The sequence below is a fragment of the Panthera leo genome, chromosome C2 (assembly GCF_018350215.1).
Source record: "Panthera leo isolate Ple1 chromosome C2, P.leo_Ple1_pat1.1, whole genome shotgun sequence".
Classification (NCBI taxonomy): domain Eukaryota; kingdom Metazoa; phylum Chordata; class Mammalia; order Carnivora; family Felidae; genus Panthera; species Panthera leo.
Window position 1 is genome coordinate 151,775,513 of NC_056687.1, and position 20,273 is coordinate 151,795,785.

General features: G+C 45.8%; 1 protein-coding gene across 2 annotated transcripts in view; it reads right to left on the bottom strand.

Moving 5' to 3' along the window:
• Positions 1-4,519: 4,519 nt before the first annotated feature.
• EXOG (exo/endonuclease G) overlaps positions 4,520-20,273 on the bottom strand; it is a 29,292-nt gene continuing 13,538 nt past the window's right edge. The window contains exons 6-7 of one of the 2 annotated variants that reach the window (XR_006207099.1): positions 8,297-8,873; positions 4,520-6,600 (exon numbers count right to left, since the gene is read on the bottom strand). Coding sequence is in view for 1 of the 2 variants with exons in the window: in XM_042955065.1 (XP_042810999.1) it covers positions 8,406-8,873 (468 nt within the window). In the remaining variant the exon portion in view is untranslated. Of the gene's footprint in view, positions 6,601-7,484; positions 8,874-20,273 lie in introns of those variants that run through there. The other variant, XM_042955065.1, reaches the window with a different exon arrangement.

Sequence of the window (20,273 nt, forward strand, 5' to 3'; positions counted from 1 at the left end):
CATGCCTCCCACAAGCCGCCGCTGCAGGCTGCCTTTCTTGAAGGAGTACTCCACCCTGGACCGTTCAGACACCAAACAGGGAGGGACCCTGGAGACCACCTAGGGAGGAGATGCCGCTCACCTAAAACCCTACTGCACGCACACATAGGAGCCAGAGTTAGGCTCTGACCCTAGACCAGAGCGCAGAAGGGTCTGAGCCTTAGCCTGGAGCCCCGTGAGGCAGGGATGCAGGGCCACGGTGAAGGGGGAGTGAGAGGGACAGTCATCCAGAGGAGCGCCATGCCTCATGTACACTGCCTCCGGCACACTGCCCTGGAGCCCGCCGCCTGGATGGACGGCAGTGGATGGCAAGGGATTAAAGGCTCCTTCTGAAGTGATGGGCAGAGAGCGGCAGAGAGATGGGGGCACAAAGCACATGAAGCGGGAGGCCGGCGGGAGAAGTCAGGGGCCGGGTGTAGGTGGTGGTAGGAAAGGAAAACATTTGTTCTGCCTGGCGGCCTTGGGCCCCAGCTGTGCCCTGGCCTCAGAGGAGCTGGGGAAGCTCAGCAAAGTCAAAGCCACTGCCTGCCCCTTCCCCTCGCTCCGCTCATAGCCTTAGAGATCATTTGGGTGGAAAGGCCCATGACCAGAGAGGCGGGACAGTTCAACTCATGCCTGCGGAGGAACCAGGGCTGAGCGGGGAGGGAGGGAGGAAATGGAAATAATTCCAAGATCCTGGTTCGGGGGAGGGGAAAGGGCGGGATTCCACACCTGCACACAGCTGGAAGACCTAATTTTAGCTCTGCTTCCCCAGGCCCAAACACACAAAAGCCCCTGTTCATACTCTGCCTGCCACCCCCTTGCTCCCATCTTTGCAGCAGGGAGGGCTGCCTCAGACCAGACACCAGGCCCTGCAGAGCCTGAAGAAGGGTGCTGTGGGGAGTGCCCCGCACACCCAACCTCCTGGAAGCAGTGCTCGGCACCCGGGCTGTTATGTTATCAGAGACACAGGCCCCTGCTCTGCTCTGCTCTGCTCACTCCGGACGGGCAAGCACAGAACCAGGGCCTTGGCGGGAGACTAGTACATGTACCTTCCTGCCTCCTCCGAGCCACCTTCCCCACAGCCGTCCTCACTGTCCTCATCTGGTCTAACTGGTCCCCAATGGGACCAGCCGCACCCTAGTCCTTACCTTTCCTGGGTCCCCCCACAGAGACAATGAGCACACGGGACTCAAGCAGGATTGTCTCAACTTTGCAGTTTTGGCAACTGCAAAACATCTTTCGAGCCTGTGCTATTTGCAGAACCCTCTGGAGGCCCCAGAAAGGAGCCGACTGCATCATTTGTCTGCTTCTAGGAAGTTAGCAGGGCCTCATAGGGCTAAGATGAGTAAATGCATGAATGACTGACTTACAAAGCAAATTAAAAGAACTGCAACAGCCTTGTGGGGTGGGGGGCACACTATCAGACTGAGAGCCAGAAAACCTTCCTAAGTCATACGCTCCTGGAGCCTGTTTCCTCATTTGTGAAATGGGATGAAGAGTAGCTATTCGACTGGTGCACTGAGTAAGTTCCGATGTGAAAGCACTTTGGAGACTGCAAAGCAGTGACATAGTCAAAGAGCTGGTAGCAACACATTACACAGTCTCAGGATTGGGGACAGACAGAATTGCGTCCACCTGGTCCAGAGCTTAACGCCATATTAAGGTCAGGCTGTGCCCTTCACCTTCTCGGGACAGGATGACCTTCATCAGTTACGGTCTTGGTCGGTTCCAGCTGCGATAACGGCATCCTTAAGACTGGGTGGTTTACAAACGCATTTTTCTCACAGTTCTGGAGGCTAGGAAGTCCAAGATCAAGGTGCTGGCAGATTCAGTGTCTGGTGAGAGCCCACTTTCTGCTTTGGCATTCATCTGTAGTGTTCTCACATGACAGAGGGGCAAAGGAGCTCTCTGGAGTCATTAATCCCATTCTTGAGGGCGGAGCTATTCACCCTCCAAAGGCTCCACCTCCTAATACCATTGCACTTGGGGATAAGATTTCAAGAATGAGTTTGGCGGGGGGGGGACACAAACATGGTCTATGGTCACTGATAACAGGAATTCATAGTAACTGGTTACCATTTATTGAGGGCTTGCCAAGGTACATGTTAGCTTATTCAGTCCTCAAACAATCCTGCCAGTCATCCTCCACCTGTTCTCGGATCAGGAACCTGGTTTGGAAGGATAAACGAGGGCGGTTGCAGAAGGCTGCCCAGTCGGTAGGTGGGAAGGTGGGATGAGGACCCAAGTGCGCCTCGCCTCCCTACACACAGCAGGTGTCCCGAGTGCTGGCCCAGCCGTGCCGTGTGCAGCAAGAAGATTCAGTGGGCCCTCTTACTGTCCTGGAGTGACAGCATTGTGCGACTTAGTGTTGCTTTCCCTTTTAAAGAAATAGAAGAGAACTGAACTTAGAAAACATCAGAACACATTATTATCATCCGAATCCTACTGGGGGGTGTGTGAAGGTTGCCATATAAAATGTTTACCAAAGGGATCTTCCCTGGCTCTGTCTCCTTCGATGTTTTTAACAGGCCCGTTGAAGGCTTGTTTATCCAATCTGCAATCTCAAAGCTGGGAGGCAGAGCTAACGTGTCAGATGGCCAAATCAGCATCATCAGGAATGTGAACTCACTCAAGATGGGTAGAAACTACACTAAAACGAAATCTTAACGGTAGGGCATGCACACAACCCCACATTTGCGTTCCAAAACTTGGCTGAGTGCATGATGGGAAAGTGACGTGACAGTAGACCACGTGAAAAAAGACCTGAAGCAGGTGGCTGGAGCGAGTTCCATCTGGACCGGTGGTACAGGAAGAGAAGTGGAGTGTCCCTAACAAGGGAGCACTGGATTCAGCACTGCTATCACCGCATCTGATGCTTTGCCCAGACGTGGCTGCCACACCGTAAGGCCATGTAACATGATGGTGGCGGGTCTGAAAGGGGTTTGCTATCTCTAAAGGACCATCAGCTGAAAGCAGATGCCAGCCAGCTCTGTGTAGCCTGGGATGGCCACTGGGGCCTGTCACCGATCAGTGAGTTACAGGGACAGTTTCAGCTTAATGTTATGAAGCTCAATAATAAAGGAAATTGGGTACTTGGGGACCCAAAGCGATAGAAGAAAGTTCTCCCTTGATACTCATGAGCTCGTAGACCACCTTTCAGAGGATTCCTATCTAGGGAACATGTTTGTTGGGGGAGAGTGACAGCAAAATGGGGCATGGTCTGGTTCCAAATCTTGGGAGAATCATCAGAATTACCACTGTTGCTTCTTTAAAAAATATAGACTCCAGGGGTGCCTGGGTGGCTCAGTCGGTTAGGCATTTGACTCTCGATTCCAGCTCAGGTCATGATCCCAGGGTTGTGGGATGCATGCTGAGCGTGGAGCCTGCTTAAGATTCTCCTTCTCTCTCTCTCCCCCCACCCCAACCCCTGTCTCCCATTCACAGTCTTTTAAAAGAACTTAATCTTCAGGGTAGCTTGTGAAGCAGCCATCAAGTGCACCATTCTACACACTGGGAGTTTTGGGCCAAGCTCCTGGCTAAGTACAAAGGCTTGAAATGGGATAAAATACTGCAGCTAGAGGAGGTGTAGGCCAAACTAAGGGTGAGTCTGGAAGAAATGCTGGGGATCGCAGAAGATGTTCTTCACCTTGAACCCTATAGCCCTGAAGAGGTCTACAGGTGTCTGGGAATTAGCCTGCAGGAGCCTTGAACCCAAATTCTAAGCCCGAACACTCAAGACGTGCTCATCTTCAAACTCCACCAGCGGGCAAAGCACGTGTACAGCAAGGCTGCACGGGTGCTCCAGCTTAAGATTCGTGAAGAAGCACCTGACAACATGGTCCAGCTCCTGGCGGTTAACGAACTGGAGCCACGTGAGCTGCCGGGACATGTCCGAGTGCAGTTGCCCTGAGCTGGACCAGCTGGTGGACATCTGTTGGAAGTTTGGGGCTCAAGGGTCACGACTCACTGGAGCACTCTCTCTCGAAGCTCTCTCTTTGAAGCTCGCTGGGAAGAACGTTCTAGATTAACAAAGACTACACATGACAACAAAATACAATAATCAAATCTTGACTGAGACATGGATATTCGAAACAAAAGTGTAAGACTTTTGGGGAAAACCTAGGTGAATGTTAAGACACTGTTCCTTAGATGATACTGAATTCTTGATAATTTTCTTACAGATATGATAACAGCATTCTGGAAATATAGGGGGAAAGTCTTTATTCTTAGGTAATACCGGCCAAAGTATTAAAGTGTCATGTCTACAACTTCTTTTTTTAACCAAACAATTACTTTTATTTTTTTAATGTTTTTTTTTTTTTTATTTTTGAGAGAGCAAGAGACAGAGAGCAAGCAGGGGAGGGGGCAGAGAAAGGGGGAGACACAGAATCCGGAGCAGGCTCCAGGCTCCAAGCTGTCAGCACAGAGCCTGACCCGGGGCTCGAACTCACCAACTGCGAGATCATCACCTAAGCCGAAGTTGGGACACTTAACTGCCTGAGCCACCCAGGTGCCCCCCCCCCCCCACAAAGAACTACTTTTAAATGGTTCGAGAAAAAGAGAAAGCAAATGGGACAAAATATCGAGGGAGAGAGCATTCTGTACTCTCCCCTCAACTTGTAAGGACATTTTTCAAAATAAAGTTGGGGGGAAAATCTCACATTCTGACAAGTCAAACATGAGGCCTACTGGACAAGACGGCCTGTTTCATCTGGCCTGAGAGCCTGGAGCCTGACGTCTAAAGCTGACTGCACCCTTCGTGGCTTACAGAGCTAGAGGTAAGTTCTTTGTTGGACACAGTCACGACAGACTCTTGAGTCTTGCAGTGTGGCATGAGGCCACAGTGACCCCTAGAGGCACTCTGCACTCGGGGGCTGACCAGCCCCTAGGCCATGACGGCATGTTCAGGAACACTAAGAGAAGTCCATTCACCACATCCCCACTGCACACCCCAAATTACACAGGCTCCACACTGAGGTCCAGTTCCTGCACTTGGTCTTCTCCAGTGACCTGCGGGTTGGTCCCTGGAGGTGAGGCTGGACCTGAGAGGTGGGGCGTGGAGGCAGGCAGGAGCAGGAGTTCCGGGCCAGATGCGAGGCCCCCTTGACCACTTCCAGCAGAATGAACTGAAGGATCAAGGGGGAAGGCGGAGTGTGCCCAGGACAGGTAAGGGCACACAGGGGGAGGCTGTGCAGGAGTGAGCAGGGACAGCTTCAGGGACGGGCTGCTGATGTAAGTGACACTTACATGTTCCCAGGGATGAGACAGAGAGCACAGGTGACGGCAGCACTCAGTCATTCCAAGAGTGGGGCTGCTCCGGGCTGAGCCCAGCCCTGCAGGCGTGCTCCCTCAAGATCACACCGTCTCTCCTCTGTGTGTTTCAGAGGCCTGACAGAGGCGCAGAGGTTTGCAGTTGTTTGAAGGTCAAGGTACAAGGCAGAAATGCTAGCCCGCAGTAAGGAGCTGGCACACCCATCCTACCTCTGCCGCATACAACACTGGTCAAATATTCTCAATCCGGAGACCAAAGAGCCTGGAGTCTCAAATAAAGATGTCCCTGGGGGTGGGGACATTAGGGAGTGCTCCTCACCTACAGATGGGGTTGCTGGCAGCAGAGCCCGTGCAGATGGCTACTCTTCCACAGCAGCCTTCCCCTTGGGCAGGGTACTCCCCTGAGCATCAGCGGACAGAAGGCGGAGGCCCAGACCCAGCCTGAGAACTCAGCAGACCCCAAGGAGGGACCAAGAGGATGGTTACTTGCTAAGGTGGGTAATATGAGCTTATTTGGTCAGAGGGGACAGACCTGGTGCTGGGAGTGGCTTACGGATCTCCTGCAGCTGCGTCCAAATAATCAGCAGGCCTACCAGGGGAGTCCCACCTTCTCTGCCCCGCATGCCTCCTACCTCTGTGAGTTGGAAAGGTGAAGCCTGGACAAAACGCTTAAGCTCCCTAATAAGCTCCCTAAGCCTTAATTTCCTCGTGTGTAAAATGAGGACAGTGGGATTCACCTCGGAGAGTTGCTGAAAGATAACACGTGTAAAGCATCGATCTGATCCAGGGGAAAATTCTAAGCTCTATCTAGTACTCACATTTCAGTTTGTTTTGGAGGGACTCTTAATGGACGTGTTCAGACAATTCAAGCCTCACTCCTGTAGACCAACACAACTTCTCCATGTTAAAATGAAGACTGGGAGACCGCATTTTTCGTTATAAGCATTTCTACTTTTCACAATGACCAGGTAGCACTTTTCATACTAAAAACCTAAGGCACCTAAATTTACTGATCTAAAAATCAAGATTCTCCACCGTCTAGGCGGAGGGTTAGGAGGCAGAAGAGCACGGGAAGGAAGTCCAAGGCTGAAGGAAATTCAGGCTAGAACAAGAGCACAGTGCCAGACGTGGGGGAAGAAGATGGGAGCTCACCTCCAGAGATGCATGCTAAGCGCCCGGGACTTCTCCCACAGAGCCGCCCCCTCATGCCGAGAGAAACACCACACCGGGAGGCCCCACCATCACCTCTCCAGTGAGGAGAGAAAGTAACAGATTTTGTGGTCACGGTGACATTTTGGCTCTTCATCCCTGAGAAGAGAGGACCGGCATAGGCTAATGGCGAACAGTGTGATAAAACACACTGGATTCGTCAGGCTACTGTGTTCTGACCCTCCCAACTTCTTTGTTTTTTGCCCAAATAAAGGAGCAGAACAAGGTCAATCACCACCATCTTACCTTTAGCTTAAAGCCTTGTGTTTCTGTTAGAGACGAACACACCGAACACCACAAAAACTGTTCTCGTAATACCACACGGAACCGCACTGATAGGACACATTTAGACGCTCCTGTGCCCTATTTTAAGGTATTTTGCGGCCTATACTTATGGTAGTCCCTGAAAGGATTCCATGTAAACCCAAATCCAGAGATCTGGCTCAGAAAAACAGCCGTCGTTTCCCCTAGAGATAATCAGAATGGTCTCTGAGCCTTTGGCCCAAAGCACCCCCTGTCGTCTGCTGCCCAGGTAGACAAGCAGGCACAAGGGGAGCAAATCATGAGCTGGCGACTCTGTGGGCACAGACCCTCGTTAGGTCGCTTAATCTGTGGAACAAACTGCTCACCTGGAAAGCAAAGAACGTATCAGTTTGGCACCATTTGGTCACTAAGAGAACTGCATCCCTGGAGGCAAGTAGGGGCTCTGATAAGACTCCAAAAAAGCAATGCCCCCTAACTTTCAAATATCTGTGATTATTATTATTTTTTTTTTTTCAACGTTTATTTATTTTTGGGACAGAGAGAGACAGAGCATGAACGGGGGAGGGACAGAGAGAGGGAGACACAGAATCGGAAACAGGCTCCAGGCTCTGAGCCATCAGCCCAGAGCCTGACGCGGGGCTCGAACTCACGGACCGTGAGATCGTGACCTGGCTGAAGTCGGACGCTTAACCGACTGCGCCACCCAGGCGCCCCAATCTGTGATTATTTCTTCCCAAAGAGCTAAGGAGGGTTTAAGTCGGAGGACATTCAAGATTTGGTTCGATGGCAGACAAGCAATCTCTTAGCAAGCAGGCCCAGGATCACCAATCCCCATGTGTGTATATATGTATTTCTGAGTCAAAAGCCTCTGTGTGAGGATTATTTGAACCTACCTCACGCTGTGAGGTTTCTTCTCTGCCCCACATGCCTCCTACCTCTGTGAGTTACTTCTTTGGAAAGGTGAAGCCTGGACAAAACACTTAAGCTCCCTAAGCCTTAATTTCCTCGTGTGTAAAATGAGGGCAGTGGGATTTACCTCGGAGAGTCGCTGAAAGATAATACATGTAAAGCATTGAGCTTAGTACACAGAACATACTAAGCTCACAGAAAACGTAGCCGAGGGCTCCTGTGTGACACCCGTGGAGGACCAGCGGGTCTGTGAGAAGAAACAAATCTATGCCACTATAACACACGTGGACAGGACAGCGCACAGAGGGCGTCTAAAGGCCACCTCAAAGAGCAACTCGGGTCCTGGAGAAAGAAAACACACAACACGGGACTTGAAGACAGCTGAGCAGATGCATCACACGCAGTGCGTGACCTGGAGGCACAAAGACAAAATGCGTTCACGTGCTGACGTCCAGAGGGACACAAAAACAATGTCATCTTGCGGCCAGAGTCCTGTGAACTGACACAAGATCGGCACACAACCTGCAGACCTCACGGTTTCCTTAATTAGTTCCCACGTCAAATAAAATACTGATCTCTCATCTTTTGGATCTTTGATCTCTGGAGAGAAATTTAGTCTTACGTTTAGGAGTTCGTAATTTCTTTAAAGCCAAGCCACGAAAAATACATCAGCCTGGAGAGGACACACCTGCTTCGTTAGAGATGCTCTCGCACGTCTTCCGAGATGGCAACTAAGATGGCTTTGTCTCTCCAGTCAGGGGTCCTGACTGCTCCTTGGCTTGGAGTTCTTCTAGTTTCTTCTTGTAGCGGTTCATGAAGTAATCATCTGGTTCAACCCCTGCGTTCTTCAAATTTTCCATGACCTTTTCCAGTCTGGATACTGATCGGGCTCCCTCCATCTTTCTCGTGCTCAGGTACAGGGTGAACTCCCGGAAATCCAGGAGTTTGCAGGTGTCCACAGAGCAGATATTCCTGATGCCACCAGTTCTATCCAAATGAGGAAAAAACACCAGTCCGGATAACTTCTCCAGGTCCTGAAGACTCACTTGGAATTCACTTAGCTGGCGTTGGAAGCCAATGGCTTCATTGGGCACCACGAAGGCCCCTAGTGCCAGTGGTTCAGCGGACGCTGGGCTTCTGCGAGCCAGGATCACCTTATAAAGGTGCGAGGGGACCGCCACGTTATCCTCACCGATCACCTAAACACAAAGCAGTCGTGTGAGCCACGCTAACTCGTGCTGGCAGTTCCCAAATTTTTCCTGAAGAGATTTTTAATGCATCTCTGAAAAGGCATTTGTAAGCTACCTTACCCACGGATTTAAATTCAACTGCCAAAGGTAAGAATAAACCAAAATTGAGATTCGCAGAGAAGATGAGCGCCTAACAGGTCGATTCTGATCACATTCTTTAAAATAATGTCATCCCAAAGAGTAGAGGTCACATCCTCTGCTCTGTTTGTAGGACAAAGGGCAAAGGAATGTCATGAGTGAGTCCTGGGTTTTTAACGGGCAAGAAAAGCTGTCATTTTTCTCTTCATCACATAATCAGAACTTCTGCTGCTCTCTAAACATCCAAAGGTCAAAACCCGGCTTGGCAACTCCCGGCTCTAGAAATAAAAATATGGCTTTGGTTTATCAAATTCACCAGGGAACTCAACAAATAGCCCTCAGAAAAGCAGCCAGACGCACCACGTCGGTATTACTATCTCCAGTTACGCCTTGACTGTGGCTCATTTTTTAAATTCAATTAAGTAAATGTGAATGCCGTTAGCTCAGAGTTTTGCACACTCTTGGGCCTATTATCAAACACAGAACTTCAGAATGTCGTCAAACCAAGCACTATAGAAAGGTATCCATACAACAGAAGAGCCAGAGCCAGGGTCAGGCCTGCAAACAACTTGGTTGCCTATGCAGGTTTGCTCTAATAATGAAATAACATTATTATGGAGCCTTTTCAAATTTCCTTCCAACTGGCTTAAAAGCCATATCCGTTTTCTGAAAAGGGAAAGCTGAACATCCATTTCCTTAATGGCCTCCAATAAAATGATACGATCCAACTACAATATGCAAGTGTACTACTGGCCCTCCCAGGTCCTTCCTTTGTACAAGTAGGCATTTTGCTCCTGATCAAAGCTGCTTGCTACAGGAGCCCCTGCTGGGAGCCCAGCTAAGGCAGAGGGATGAGAGCTACAAGGATTCTTTTCTGGTTTCCTCTAGCTTCTACCTCCATGGCACACAGCCTGAAAATGCCATGGCTATCTGCTGTCTGGCACGCACAGAGGTTCCACTGCCAAGACCAACGGCAGGGCTACAGGGAAGCCCCATCTACAGGATCGCTTTCTGCAACTACTGTCTCTGGAGTTACTGAAAGTGGCTGATCGGGGTTCACCTTAAAGTTTATGAAAGCACACAATCTATAGGCACAAAACCCTACACCCCTCCAACATATCATTTATGAAGCTGAGGAAATGAACGTACTCTTCAAGGCAAAAACCATACTGAAGGTGAACTCTATAGAGATCCACAATGAGCCTACACATCACCAACAGATGTCAACTCAACAGAGCAACTCAGAGGCGCTATGGCTGCCGCTGCTGGAAACACAGAAAGGGGCAAGCTTTACAATGAATGCAGCTGGTGTCTGTTTTCAAGAAGCTTCCCATCTAGAGGAAGAGTCAACCCCACTGCTTTCACCAGAGGCAAAATGTGGTCAGATGCCAATACGGAGCACAAACAGCACTAAGGGAGTGGCGGCTAGGGAAGCCAGGGACCGGAACTGAGGGCACAGCTGCAGCTGAGCCATGGTTCACAAGGGCAGAAGTTTAAATGGGCTTCAAGTGTTAGCTGGGGAGCCAACAGTGAAGCAAACCCTTGATGCCACCTGGTGGACATTCTCCACCACTGCAGCACAGCCTCAGACCAACTATGAGGCGCCTTCGAGCCCATTGGCTCGATGGTATTCTCTCTCCATGGACTCTTTGTCTACAAACAAATAGCAAATTTCCAGAATGATTAAATGGTCATGCCCATCTAGTGCCAACCAGGGCTTCTAATCAGAGTCTTTAAATTCCAGCCAAAAGTAAAGAAGTTTGATGTTTTAAGATTTATAAAAATAAACCATTTCTATTAGGTTTTCAAAAACACACAATAGCCAGAGGACCTCCAATACTACTATCAAGAATCCTCATGGACACAAAAATTCCTACTAAGAACCACATCATGTGATTATTTCACCCATGACCTTCTCACAATATGTCAACAAGGAGGGGCAAAATACTACCCCTAGAAATAAAGAGAAAAATGAAAACTTAGTCACTATCTTCTCTGATTTAGTCTGCTTTGTTCTTAAGAAGTAAACACCTGTAACCTGTTTTAAATAGGAACCAGCAACATTTGGAAATTCTGAAAATCCACTCTTTCTTCCTTGAATTTAAGACTTTAAAAAAAATCGTTAAAATATTTTAGAGCTATCATCTTTGTAGACAACTCAACCTACACAATAAAATTATCCCAATTCTGGGAAAACTGGAAGTCTTTCACAAAATGTTTGTAGAAACTGCTAGGGACCGAAACCCCAGGGACTTGGTCAAGTCCTGGTTTTGCCACTAGGCTGCAAGTCATGTCCACTGGTACCTTCTTTCCCCCTTCATAAAATAAGTAGTAACTATCTTCATGCTGCCCATCTCACAGAATGGTTATGAAGATACAAAGATATGTTACTTAAAAAAAAAAAGTTTCAAAATCTGCAAGACCTATGTAAAAAGTAATTTTTGTAGTGGAGGTCATTCAAAAGATCAGATGTAATTTCATTTGGTACAAAAAACAGTTCTGCTGAGGGACTGTGGGGAAATATGGGATCAAGCAAGATTAGATCAGTTAAAGGTGAACAATAGGGTTTCAGAAGGAAGCAGGATGGACACAAATGAGACCCTCGACAAAAGGCTCGGGGCTTAACATGACCTAAGTCTTCAGTAACAGTAAATCAGCACAAATCCTTGTCGTAGAAGATTTAGGTGTAAAAATACTCTACAAAGGAAACCCTCACTGCTGTTAAACCAAAGAGCATAGAACTCTTGTCAAGACTGTAGCAAAACTGGCAATCAATTGGGTGTGACTAGGAAACAAAATATAGACAACAGCCGTAAAGCTGGCACTCACTCGCGACCTAAAGTTAGTTTTTGTACCTGCTGGCCTGAGGTGTCCTTCCGTCCAAGAGACAGAAACGACAATTTGCTCTCGCTGCCCCAGCTCCACACACACAGAACTGGAGTGCCAGAAGAGACAGGCAACACACAATACTCGGGCTAAGGCTGCCATTTGTCAGGTCACAAACATACACCTACTGGGCCTTAAATAAAATTAAGCAGCAGCATGAAGAAAACACAGGTACCTGCTAGAATCAGTATATATAAGATATCTGGTTACATTCCCTGGTAAGACAAAAAAAGAAAATCTAAAAGTAAATCTGTTAGACCCATCAAGAGACCAAGCCCTTAAAAAATCAAGACAATTGGGGTGCCCGGGTGGTCAGTCAGTTGAAGGTCTGACTCTTGATCTTGGCCCAAGTCATGATCCCAGGTTCGTGGGATGGAGTCCTGCGATGGGCTGCACACTAAGTGTGAAGCCTGCTTGAGATTCTCCCTCTCACTCTCTCTTTCTCTCCCCCCGCGCCCCCACTCTGCCCCTCTTCCCTGCTCACACTCTCTAAAATAAAATAAAATAAAATAAAATAAAATAAAATAAAATAAAATTAAATTAAAAAGTCAAGCCAATCAAGTGAAAGAAAGAAACCATGTCAGTGTGATAAACAGGGACTCCACACCTTTGAGGACAGACGAAGAAGGAAAGGAGGGAGTCAGAACATGTGGCAAAATCAACAGGCAGACAGCCAACCCTTGTGTTAGTGTTAAGCCCGTGCAGGAGCTCGGGCAGCAGCACAAAGCCCGGGAGACAGTGCTGCGCAGGCTGGGCACCTGCTCCGGGTAAGGATGGGGAACCGCCAAGTCTCAGTCCAACCAGCACCACCTTCCCACTGTCCCTTCTACTTGGGAGATTTAGGGTGGGAGGAAGGAGATACTTCACCAGTAAAATAATTTATTTTTGAATTAAAACAGATACGGACATGAATAAAAGCTCTGCCTAAAGATCAAACAGGAAATTCAAAAGAAAAAAAAAAATTACTCCCTGATCACTTCAGGTGATGCCTCAAGATTCCTGAAAGCATGTTTCCCCTTTCCTCCCCCTCTAGGAATCGGTTTGGAATGAGTCTGGAAAGTAATGCTGTAGAATGAAAACGCGGACTGTTGAGTACTTCTAACATTACCACCACCACCACCGAGGTGACAAATTTGAAGCTCACTTTCTTGTCAGGTCAACTATAATGTTCAGGCCAGAATCTTCAGGTATGTTTCACTTGTCTGGAATCAATCTCTTCTTGAAACAGGCACGTCAGAGAAAGCACATGGATGACCTCAGCTATAATAAAGGGGGTGATTCTGATTAGAGCTGTCAGATGACTCACTTCTGATAAAATCACTGCGACTAATCCTCCCTTGGGCCCACATTCACTCAAGTCCTATGACGCTCTGATCCTCTCCTGCATATTCTAACAGACATTTCCGCCTGGCTAGCAGGGATCCTCCCCTTGGCCCATTTTCTGTTATTTTTGCATGCTAGCAGATATCACTTGCAACTGCTCTCCATTTTCACCATCTTTTACCTCCTGGCCTTAAGCTGCTGTGCAGGAAGAGCACAGCAGTCCCTTGACTGTAGACTTTTGAGAGCTTCAAAGAACAATGCTATGAACGACTGGCAGTTCTCATACACGTAGGCAGACCCATGTTTGGATCTCCCCTTTGACAACTACTAGCTACGTGACTTGGACTTGACCCCTTAAAACCTCAATTTCCTTGCCTATAAAAAAAGACAACCACTACTTCCTTGTAAGAACTGCTTATGAGGACTGAATGAGATAGAAGGTCTACAACTGCTTATATACCGTGTGGTAGGTCCGGCCCGCAATTAATACCAGTTCATTTGCTTCACTTCCTGTACAGTATACACATACATGCCTCATTGCCCAGAAAGAAAACTAAATAAACACCATTTTTATTAGCTATATGCTCCTAAAATAAGGTTCAGAACATAGTTGTAAACAAGCAATATTAAACGGCTGGGTCTGAGAAAACAAAACACTTTCCAGGCATTCTGAACTGCCATACATAATTGCAAGATATTCCCTTGAAAACAGGAGTTCACAACTCAAATATTTACCCTGAGGAGAACAAACCAGTCTCTAAGGCTGGGCAGTGCTGCACCCCCTTTCTCAGCATCACTAAACGACGTGGTTTTATCCACAACTATTTTCTTATGAATAGCTAGAGAACACCCCGAATGTTTTTTAGCTGGGCATTTAAGGCTTCAAACACCTGGCTCCAACCTTTCCTGTTATTTTTGTCTCCTTCCCTATCTGAGCGCTTTATCCCAACTGTCTGCAGAACTTACTGTTTTCCAGCACATATCCTACCTTCTCCTATCTCTTCCCCTTGCTGGCTTTGCCTTCCATGTCTCCTTTCTTTAACCAAATTCTCCCAAGTTTACATGTGTGTATATATGTATATGCACACGTATAAAATTTTGGCCCAACTAAATTCTTGAAATGGCAAGCTGAAACATTTTTTCCTAAATAATTTACTAAAGGATCATATTTTGCTTTCATGATAATAGATACACTACAGGCTTCTAACTTTAAAATTCCACCTGAAGTCGTTTGATCTGAAAAAATAATGCCATGTGTAACAAAAGCTGTATTACTACAGAGAAAATGTTAGTGAAAATACAAATATAAAAAAGTAAATCACTTCGATATGAATCTTAAGAAAATGAAAACCTATATCCCTCCCCAGGGATATAGATTCCTATCAACATTCAACTGCACATACACATACATAATACACAGAGTTAAGTGCTTTATTTATAAGCAGGGTGTATAAATCTCCACAAAAAAAAAATACAAAGGAGCAATGAGGATGGAGAAAGAAGGTCTTCCGAACAGTGAGCCACTAAAGGCATTAGAATTTGTATACTATGTTCTTCGGGGCTCTCTCCACCCACTTTAAGCTAAAAATAAATGTGGTGAACACACATGACAAGCCAACAGCAGACGAGCACTCAAGAATCAACTTGCCACCCAGATCCTGGTTTCTAAATACCAATCCCCATTAAAAGGAACCAGGGCCGTGGAGAGAAGGCTGATCCCAGAGTCTGGCCAAGATGAGCCTTGGAATATCACATTATTCCAGAAAGTAGAAGCACTAAAAATACAACGAGGATGTGTCAAAGCACACGGGAGACAGTCTAAAGGGGCTCCCACTGGCCAAATCAAAGACAATTTGAGCATCAAAATGAATACACAGCAGATCGATTAAAACTCACTGAATAAGATAAGAACCCATCAATTCGCACTGATAATAAATAAGAAGGAAAAGCTCTTCCTTACAGCAGAACATCAACTAATAAAAGTAGAAGGAAGAAGAATTAGAAAATCATTACTTGGCAACAATTACAGCATTAATTGATTTAGGCCAGAATCTTCAATGGATCGAAGACTAGCAGGTGACAGTTTGAAGAGGAAAAGAATACTTAACACGGCCTCAAAGGACTTCCACAGACAGCTGATTAGATTCAAAGGAGCAATGCTAACTCAGCAGTGAAGAAATCTCGAGAGAACCCCCTTATCAAGCGATCTAAGGTAAGACCAGCAATAACAGGACAACCCGACAGCACACGCATCCTGCGATGATGCACCGGGGTGCACACAAGCTCACCTCTGAGGTGTTCCGCCAGAAACAGAACTGAATTTAATCAGAGGAAACGAGAGATAAACTCAATTTGAAGAACATACTACAAAACAACTGGCCTACATTCGTCAACGTCAACATCGTTAAAGACAAAAAGGCTGAGGAACGAACTGTTTGAGGTTAAAGAAGACTAAAGAGACACGACAGCTAAATGCAGTGCACGATCCTAGACTTCATTCCCTATCAGGGAAAAAAGGCCGCGTGACGCACATTATTGAGGCAACCGGCAAGATGTGAACATGGGCTGTGCTGTGGATACTATTCTCAGATGCCAAATTTCATGAATTTGATCACTGTACTGTGGTATGTGAAAGAACGGAGTACTTAGGGGGAAAGGGACAAGATATCTGCAATGACCTCTCCAATGGCTGAGAAAATCCTAAGAATAGGTGCATGCATACACAGAGAAGAGGGTGCAAACACTGCAGAGAGCTAACAAGTCCAGGTGAAACAGGTAGCGGAGTTCTCTGTTCTTGCAACTTTTCTACAAATTTGAAATTACTTCAAAATAAAATGTTACAAAATACCAACGTGCTCTGCCAAAGGCTGTGCAAAAAACTAATGAATAAGGATTAAAGGAGGTTTCCAGTTCAAAATGGCAACCTGGGCTGAAGCCTTTGCTCCTCTCTCCCCCAATTAAAAACATATACATGTATCGGGGCATATATATATATGCCACCGGGCGCTCAGTCAGTTAAGCGTCCGACTCTTGATTTCAGCTCAGGTCATGATCTCACGGTTCATGGGATCGAGCCCCACGTCCAGCTCCATGCAGACACTGCAGAGCCTGCTTGGGATTCTCTGTCCCTCTCTCTCTCTCTCTCTCTCTCTCTCTCTCTCTGCCCCTTCCCTGCACTCACTCACACTCTCTCAAAATAAATAAACATTAAAGAAAAAAAATCTAAACCAGCTTATGTCACTATCCTGATCAAATAGCGTCGTCGCACCTCCCTGAATTCGATCCGGACCTCTCCCCGTTGCCTCCCTCTAACTGCCCTCCTCTTCAGTGCTCACTCTGCTCTAGCCACGTTGGCATTCTTGCAGCCCCCCGAATACGCCAAGCTAATCTCACCCTCATGTCTCTGCACTTGCTGGAAAACTCCCCATAGGTTACTCTCTTACTTCACTTAGGTTTCTGCCCAATCTCATTTCCCCTTAGCAGCCAATCCTTTCCTTTCCAACTCCGTGTTTTCTTTTGCCATATGGCACTTTGTTTATTGTGTATGTCCTCTCCACTATAAGTTTGTTTACAGCTGTTATCAGAAATACCTAGAATAGTGCCAGGTACACAGTAGGAGCTTAATAAATATTTGCTGAATAAAGGGAAGGAAAGAAGGGCGGGTGGGAGAGAAGGGTTGGAAGGCAGGAAACAAGCAGTTCGTATTAGAACAGAAGTCAGAGGGCTCCAAGAATGATGTCTTCAAGAAGAAACTGATTAACCTTTTTAAAAAATAGCATGATGGTAAGGCTAAATGGTCTGAAATAGAAAGGAAAAGTACCGTATTCCATTCTTTAAATGGAATAAATTTATTTGTTTTTACATTTATTTATTTTTGAGAGTGAGACAGAGCATGAGCAGGCGAGGGGCAGAGAGCGAGGGAGACACAGAATCTGAAGAAGGCTCCATCCGGGCTCCGAGCTGTCAGCACAGAGCCTGACACGGGGCTCGAACCCACGAACCCACGAACCGTGAGATCGTGACCTGAGCTGAAGTCAGACGCTTAACCGACTGAGCCACCCAGGTGCTTCATTTAAATGGAATAAATTTAAATGGTAGCAATTATAATACCCTGCCATCTTTATACCCCACTTCTCAGATTTTTGTTGCTTATGGAAAACCTCTCTCAAGTGGCACAACTTAATAATACAGGATTATATCTACTTCTCCACAGATCCAAACATTCTACTTAAACATTCAGAGTACTATATATGCTGCTTTTATACTTTCAACGGAGTCAGGATTCCAAAACTCAGAGACCAACGAGGGCGAGACAGGAAATATAAATGGATGAAATGGACCAGGTGAGGACTACGGTGAATGGAAAAAGATGTGTTCCATTGAGAGAGAAAGCTGCTACTACATATGCCTTACAGGAATATGTGCCAAGTGTTTGAGTCATCTGATTTTTTTTAAGAGAAGCTAATACCTGGATTTTTTAAAAAAATTTTATTTTTGAGAGAGAGAAGGAGTGAGAGAGTGCACACGAGCAGGGGAAGAGCAGAGAGAGAGGAGAGAGAATCCCAGGCAGGCTCTGAGCTGTCAAGCATGGAGCCCAACGTGGGGCTCAAACTCACGAACCGTGAGATCATGACCTGAGCCGAAATTAAGAGTCAGATGTTTAACCAACTAAGCCACCCAGGTGCCCCTAATACCTGGATTTTTTGGTGAAACCTCCCAATTATGAAAAATTAGCAACCAATTCAAAAACAACACACTGTGTTAACCAAATCAAATAATCTACACGCCGGATGTGCCACAGAAGGCCTCTGTCTGAATCTCTGCTATAGGTGAAGCTCAGACCAAATTATAGCAGCAAACGCAAAAATAAATGCCATAAACCTTGACAATACATAAGTAATAGATTAAGAAGTAAAGATGTAAGTATATTACATAAAGTTTATGGTGCAAAGTTTACCGACAGAAGAACTAAAAATATCATGAATGACATAACGGGACAGTGTGTGAAGTGAACCAAAGAAAATTCATGCATTTCATAGTGAAAGCATCAACAGAGACCATTTAAATTGGGCAAATCAAAATTAAGAAACACAGTTTAGCACCCATTATTCTCAGACAGGTAGATAAACAGCAGAAGAACTAGGAAACTGGACAGTGGGGCTGGGACGGGAAACTGTCCCTCTCATACCTCTTATACTATCTGATTTTCATTACTATGCACATAGAGTTCCATAACAATAAATGTTTAAAGTATGGATTTAAGGCTCATTAAAAGATTGTTTGGCAACTATGGCTTCAACATGAGGGGGGAGAAAAAGCATCAAGATTAAACTATGTTTAATATAAGCATCTAACTTCACAACTTCTAACATAACACATAATTTATGAAAAATAGATTCAAAAGTTGTTTGGTTTTTTGGGTTTGTTTTTTTTTTTCTTTTTTTGAGGTAGAGTGAACGAGCATGCCTGTGAGCGGGGAAGGGGGCACAGTGGGAGAGAGTGCAGAGTCCAACACAGGGCTTGACCCCACAACCCTGGGATCATGACTTGAGGCCGAAATCAAGAGTCAGATGCTCAACCAACCGAGCCACCCAGGCACCCGTCGAAAGCTTTAAAATTAACAGAAAGGCATCTGCTCTCTAAGGTTCTGTGGATGAGAAAAAGGAAAAAAAAAAAAAAAAAAAAAAAAAAAGAAATTCTGCCTTACTAAAAACTTTCTTACTAATTCCAGGACCGTGCCCCATGCTTTGATACACATCAAATTAACACACATGTCAAAATAATAACCTTGTATAATTCAGTCCAAGTGTACTGTATCTTTCAGATATTATTTGAAGTTCTTGATATGACTATGGGCATTTCCTGATTTCAGTACAAATGAAGTTTACTTTTCTGTTCTTTTGGTATTATTGATTTCTGATGGTTTTAGGGATGAGAAAAGTCATGATTTCTGGACTCCAGACGGACTGGCACCAACAGAACCGGAGGCAGAGAACGTCACTGGAGGACTCTGCCACATCGCAGGTGTCCAGAGCTTCAGCAAAATCTGATTAAAAGTTATTAAGAAAGTTGTTGACTCAAAGAAATGGAGAGAGAGGACTCACAGGATGTGAAATCCAGGGAAGAAGGGAGAAAGCAATCAAAAGTGTAGTTTGAGGCATGTCATTTACAATTCTGTATACATCCTCCTCCCACATGACAGGCACTTGAAGGCTTGCTAGATTAAAGATTTGCCAGTGAGCACGCATAGATCCTATAAATTAATACGGATATGGAAAACTAACAGGACAGGTCCAGAAGCCCAGAACTTGAAAAAAAGACCTAAGACCAATAGGGCTTTAATACAAAAACAAGAAAACAAGACTATTACTCAAAGTATACCCTTCAGGAAGCTGACTGTGACTGCTCTCACACATTTCATCACCATGACACTAATTTGGGTGAAGACAGATGACGGGTCTCTTTTGAAACTCTCTTTAAGGCCTGGATAGCAGTCACTATTTAGGAGAAGCAAGGTAAGTCTTTTTAGTGGTTAGTTTTATATATTCCAGTGTAATGAAGAATTCTGGTCTAGAAAAGATATATTGAAATACATGTACATATACATGTTTCATCCTAATTTCAAATTTAGAATTTGCAAGATTAGCACAAAGAACACCTGTGTGTCCTTCACAGCTTCATCAACTGTTAACATTTTACCCACTTTGCTTTATTATGTTTTTCCCCTCTGTATTTCTCTTTTCCCTAAACCCTTTGAAAATAAATCACAGAACCATCCTTCAGGATGCATTTCCTAAGAGCAAAGACATTCACTTACATAATCACAGTACAACTATCAAAATCAGAAAATTAAACACTGACAAAATACAATTATCTAATCTACAGGCCTCAAACGTTGCCAACTGTCTCAATAACGTCCTTTTTAGTATCATCTGTTTTCTGATCTAGGATCTGATCTGAAATCACACAATGCATTCTGTTTTCATGACCGATGAAGCTCCATTAATCTGTAATATTTAGTTGCTCAAGCTTTGTCTTTTACAACGCTAACATTTTTGAAGA